The sequence below is a fragment of the Nicotiana sylvestris genome, chromosome 6, assembly GCF_000393655.2.
Source record: "Nicotiana sylvestris chromosome 6, ASM39365v2, whole genome shotgun sequence".
Taxonomy (NCBI): domain Eukaryota; kingdom Viridiplantae; phylum Streptophyta; class Magnoliopsida; order Solanales; family Solanaceae; genus Nicotiana; species Nicotiana sylvestris.
The window spans coordinates 94,344,122-94,350,225 of NC_091062.1; the positions used below are offsets into that span (position 1 = coordinate 94,344,122).

Consider the following 6,104-nt stretch of genomic DNA (forward strand, 5'->3'; position numbering starts at 1 on the left):
GTAGGACCCCCAGGATCAGCGTTGGGTTTCGCACTCCACTTCTTCGGAGTTGCTGACTTTGAGTCCATAGGTACTATTACAGATGTATATGTGTGGTTTTGGGCATGTCGGGGGCTTTGTCCCGCCCTGTTGAGATTGTCTTACACTCTTAGAGGCTTGCAGACTAGCGGTCATTGTATATATATATTTTTCGTATCGCCCTATCAGCCTTCTGGATAGCTGTTATACTGTTGTTACAGCCTTGTTGGCCTAGTTTATATATATATATCTAGTTTATATATATATATATATATATGTCGTGTTGGGCTCTTCTACCTGCAGGTTATTATATTTCGGATCATATCTCATGGTTGGTTCGCTCGGGCCTTCGGGCATCGGGTGCCAGCCACACCTCACAAGGTTGGGGTGTGACAAACTTGGTATCAGAGCAGGTCAGTCCTAGGGAGTCTACAAGCCGTGTCTAGTAGAGTCTTGTTTATGGTGTGTTGTGCACCACACTTATAAACATGAGGCTATTGGGCATTTAGGATTATTACTTTCTTCTTGATCTAGATCGTGCAATAGAGCCTAATCATAAGTGTTCATTCCTAATTCTCTTTTTTGTTTACCTTCTCAGTGATGCCTAACACTAGGAGACGACAAGTGGCTATGAAATTTATTCAGAGGTTGGACAAGGAGGCGGGAGAGGGCACAAGTCAGGTGCCACCTGCTAATGTAGATCAACATGAGCCACAAAATGAGGCTGATTCTCAAGCTTTCGGGGCAGTACCCCCCCACCCCCGGAAGGGCGTAGAGGAGCTAACATACCTCCAGTCCCTCTCCCAGTTGTTCCTGATCAGGACCTAGACATGCGGAGTGTTGTACAATTGCTGACTCGAATAGTGGCCTCCCAGGCCCAACACCAGACCTTCGGTATTGCTGATAGGTCCGTGAGTGCGAGAGTTCGAGACTTTATCAACTTGGATCCTCCAGTATTTACAGGGGTTGATCCTAATGCTGACCCACAGGATTTTCTGGATCTTATGCAACGGACCTTACAAATTATACATGCCACGGATGTTGAGTCAGTGGAGTTTACTTCTTATAGACTACGTGATGTTGCTGTGACATGGTATGAGACTTGGAAGCAAACTCGGGGGCCTAATGTGCCACCAGTGACATGGAAGGAGTTCTCTGAGGCATTTTTACAGCAATATTTGCCAATCGAGCTTCGAAGAGCCCGACGAGATAGGTTCTTACACTTAGAACAGGGTAATATGAGCGTTCGGGAATATAGCATGCAGTTCAACTCTTTGGCTAGGTATGCTCCTACGATTGTTGCTGATATGAGTGATCGGGTACACCAGTTTGTTAGTGGTTTGGGGGCACACTTGATAAATGAGTGCACTACAGCTTCTCTAAACCAAGGAATGGATATTGCTCGTATTCAAGCATATGGACAGGGTCTAGAGGATCACAAGAGGCAACAACGAGCCAATCGAGAGCATGATAGAGGGCAGCAGAAGAGGGCGCGGTTCGCAGGTAACATGGGGGAGTTTCGAGGTGGATTTAGGCCACAGTTTCCCCGGCGTCAGTCTTATCCGGCAGCCAGTGCACCGCCATAGTTTCAGGGACAGCGCCAGGATCAGACCACTTATTCTGGTCCATGTCAGAGTTCACGGACCCCAGATCCACAATTTAGAGGCGAGTTCAGTCAGATGAGGCCTCAGTTTCCTAGATGTGATCGATGTGGCCGAAATCATTTTGGACCATGTCATCAGGGTTCTGATGCATGTTATACATGTGGATAGCCAGGTCATATTATGAGACATTGTCCGATGACAGGTGGAGGGGGTATGGCTCAGCCGACGACATCTGCAGGGGCTTCTTCTTCTTCTTCGGTACGTCCTCCTAGACAGAGTATGCAGACATCAGCTGGCAGGGGTAGGGGAAGATTTGGAGCTTCTGGTTCAGGAGGTCAGCAAAATCGCATATATGTTTTATCGAGTCGTCAGGATTTAGAGTCATCTCCGGACGTGGTTACAGGTATACTATCCGTCTTTTCTATCGATATGTATGCCTTGATAGATCCTGGTTCTACATTGTCGTATATCTCCCCCTTCGTTGCTAGTAAATGGGATAGAGAGCCTGAATTGTTGCAACAGTCCTTTGAGGTATCTACGCCAATGGGTGAGTCTCTTGTAGTTAGACGGGTATATCGAAGTTGTGACGTGAAAATTCATGACCGCCATACGTTAGCAGATTTGCATGAGCTAGAAATGGTCGATTTTGATATCATTATGGTATGGATTGGTTGTCTTCTTGTTATGCCAATATAGATTGCTGGACAAAGATTGTTCGTTTTAAATTTCCAAGTGAGCCTATTGTTGAATGGAAAGGTGATGCTGCAGCGCCTAAGGGAAAGTTTATTTCTTACCTTAAAGCTCGAAGGATGATTTTGAAAGGGTACATATATCATTTGGTACGAGTTCATGATATGGAGGTGAAATCTCCAACCCTTCAATCGGTTCCCATCGTGAATGAATTTCCTGATGAACTTCCTGGTCTTCCTCCAGAAAGAGAAATCGACTTTGCTATTGATATGCTTCCAGATACTCAACCAATATCTACTCCTCCATACAGAATGGCTCCTGCTGAGTTAAAAGAATTGAAAGCCCAGTTGAAGGATCTTTTGAATAAGGGCTTTATCAGGCCCAGCACATCTCCCTAGGGTGCACCAGTGTTGTTTGTTTGTAAGAAGGATGGTTCGTTAAGAATATGTATTGACTATCGCCAGCTCAACAAAGTGACTATCAAGAACAAGTACCCTTTACCCAGAATTGATGATTTGTTTGATCAGTTGCAAGGTGCCAAATATTTCTCAAAGATTGACCTTCGATCCGGCTATCACCAATTGCGAGTTAAGGAGAGAGATATTCCGAAAACGGCTTTCCGAACTAGATATGGCCATTATGAATTTCTTGTGATGTCTTTCGGTCTTACTAATGCGCCAGCAGCTTTTATGGATTTAATGAATCGGGTTTCAAGCCATTTCTAGATATATTTGTAATTGTTTTCATTGATGATATTCTGGTATATTCTCAATCAGAAGCAGAACATGAGGATCATTTGCATGTGGTGTTGCAGACTTTGAAAAATCAGAAATTATATGCTAAATTCTCCAAATGTGAATTTTGGTTGAATTCAGTGGCTTTCCTTGGGCATATCGTTTTCGATAAAGGTATTAAGGTAGATGGTCAGAAAATTGAAGCAGTACAAAACTGGCCTAGACCTACAACTCCTACGGAAGTTCGTAGTTTCTTGGGCTTAGCTGGTTATTATCGGAGATTTGTTGAGAACTTCTCTTCTATTGCTGCTCCCATGACAAAATTGACACACAAAGCCGTTAAGTTCCAATGGTCTGATGCATGTGAAAGGAGCTTTCATGAGTTGAAGAAACGCTTAACATCAGCACCTGTTCTAGCACTTCCGGAAGGATCTGAAGGTTATGTGGTATATTGTGATGCATCCAGGGTTGGATTGGGATGTGTTCTAATGCAGCATGGAAAAGTTATTGCATATGCTTCGAGGTAGTTGCGGAAGCACGAATACAATTATCCGACTCACGATATTGAGTTAGCAGCCGTTATATTTGCCTTGAAAATATGGCGTCATTATCTTTATGGTGTTCATGTGGATATCTATACAGATCACAAAAGTTTACAATATATATTTAAGCAGAAAGACTTGAACTTGAGACAAAGAAGATGGCTTGAATTGCTGAAGGACTATGATGTGGATATTTTGTACCATCCGGGCAAAGCGAATGTGGTAGCTGATGCATTGAGTCGTAAATCCATGGGCAGCTTGAAGCATGTAGAAGCTGGGAAATTAGAAATGACTAAAGAGATATATCAATTGGCTAACCTGAGTGTACGGCTACATGATACAGGTGACCAGGGTGTAGTAGTCCAAAATATTGCGGGGTCATCACTGGTAGCTGAGGTAGAAATGCGTCAATTTGAGGATCCGGAGTTAGTCAAAATTAAAGAGAGTATCCCTTTTCAGAAGAAGCAGTTGTTCGAGCAATCTGATGATGGAATTCAAAAATATAAAGGCCGATGGTGTGTACCTAATGTTGGGGAGCTTCGTAAGCAAATTATGATAGAGATGCACCAGTCTCGGTACTCAGTTCATCCTAGTTCAACCAAAATGTATCATGATCTTCGTCAGCTATACTGGTGGAACGGCATGAAGAAAGATATAGCCACATTTGTGGCTCAGTGTCCCAACTGCCAGCAGGTTAAAGCTGAACACCAGAAACCTGGAGGGCTACTTCAAAATATTGAGATTCCAGCTTGGAAATGGGAATCGATTAATATGGATTTCATTACAGGATTGCCCAATTCTCGCCGTAAGTTCAATTCTATTTGGGTCATTGTGGATAGGCTGACGAAATCAGCTCACTTTCTCCCAGTTAGGACCACCTATTTCAGCTGAAGACTATGCGAGCCTGTATATCAAGGAAATAGTTCGGCTACATGGAGTTCCGTTTTCTATTATATCTGACAGAGGTGCCCAATTTACAGCTAATTTCTGGAGGTCTTTTCAAGAAGGTTTGGGTACTCTTGTTAACCTTAGTACAGCATTTCATCCGCAGACCGACGGACAAGCCGAACGCACTATTCAGACACTTGAAGATATTTTGCGAGCTTGTGTCTTAGACTTCAAGGGAAGTTGGGAAGATCATTTACCGCTTATTGAGTTTGCCTACAATAACAGTTATCATGTCGGTATTCAGATGGCACCTTATGAGGCACTATATGGGAGGAAATGCAGATCTCCTATTGGCTAGTTTGATGTTGGTGAGACAAAGTTGCTAGGACCTGAATTGGTACAGCAAACTGTAGAAAAGGTAAAGTTGATCCAGGAAAGGTTGCGTACAGCTCAAAGTCGACAGAAATCATATTCAGATAACCGACGTCGAGACTTGGAATTTGCTGTGGGAGACTGGGTATTCTTGAAAGTGTCGCCTATGAAGGGTGTAATGAGATTTGGTAAGAAAGGAAAACTCAGCCCTAGATATGTTGGGCCATATCAGATTGTTCAGAGAATTGGGCGAGTAGCCTACAAACTTGACCTGCCACCAGAATTAGAAGCAATCCATCCGGTATTTCACATTTCCATGCTTCGGAAATTCTTAGGTGATCCCTTCTTGCATCAGCCCTATCGAGGATATTGAAGTTTCCGAGAACTTGTCATATGAAGAAATACCTATTGCCATTCTTGACCGTCAAATCCGTAAGCTACGGACTAAAGAGGTAGCCTCAGTAAAAGTACTTTGGAGGAGCAATAATGTAGAGGAAATGACATGGGAGGCCGAGGAGGAAATGAAGTCCAAATACCCTCATTTATTTGAGTCTTCAGGTGATATGCCTGAGACAAACATGGCAGGTGTTGCACATATATCAACCAGTGACAGTTAAGGTAATTAAGTTATGGCTAACCTTCTTATTATCATTATTGTATAAGTAAATGGCCGGGTGAGGCCAAGTTGATGTTATTATTATGATGTGTAGTCCTGTGTGGCCTTAGATATGTATGTTTGGGCTGATGGCAGGTTTTGGATATTCATATTTATAGGGGAAACTCTGGCGAATTTTTTTTAAAAAAAATTAAGAAGTTAGGTTAACCGTTAACATTCGAGGACGAATGTTCTTAAGGAGGGGAGAATGTTACACCTTGTGTATTCGGCGTTATCATGCTGTAAATGGGATAATTCGGTAGGAAGATAATTTCTATGAGATATTTAAATGATGCGATAGTTATACGTTAAGATTGGAAGTCATTTGAGTTGTGATTAAAAATTCGATAAAGATCGCGCGCAAGTTACGGGTTTAAATTTCACTGGAATTTGGATAAAATGTTGATGACCTTTCTCTTAATATACTGGGAGTTATGGTGTGTTCTACCTACCGAATCGAAGGTCTATGAGTCTAGTTTCCAACACAATAAACCGTTCATTAATACGACTTCCGAGTAGAGAGAGATATTAACATTTTCGTACAGGGGTGCACACTGTTACGGGAACAGTGTGCCTAGTCGGGTTTAGTCAAAATTTCTTT

The 6,104-nt window shown here is 42.7% G+C and overlaps 1 protein-coding gene across 1 annotated transcript; it reads left to right on the plus strand.

The window, feature by feature from the left end:
* The first annotated feature begins 848 nt into the window (after positions 1-848).
* Positions 849-1,604, plus strand: LOC138870961 (uncharacterized). The gene has a single exon (XM_070148805.1). The coding sequence runs from the start codon at positions 849-851 to the stop codon at positions 1,602-1,604; it is 756 nt and encodes a 251-aa protein (XP_070004906.1).
* Positions 1,605-6,104: the final 4,500 nt, after the last annotated feature.

What these genes read in the sequence shown, in the direction of transcription:
- LOC138870961 (XM_070148805.1), top strand. Translation starts at nt 849, where the DNA reads ATGCGGAGTGTTGTACAATTGCTGACTCGAATAGTGGCCTCCCAGGCC.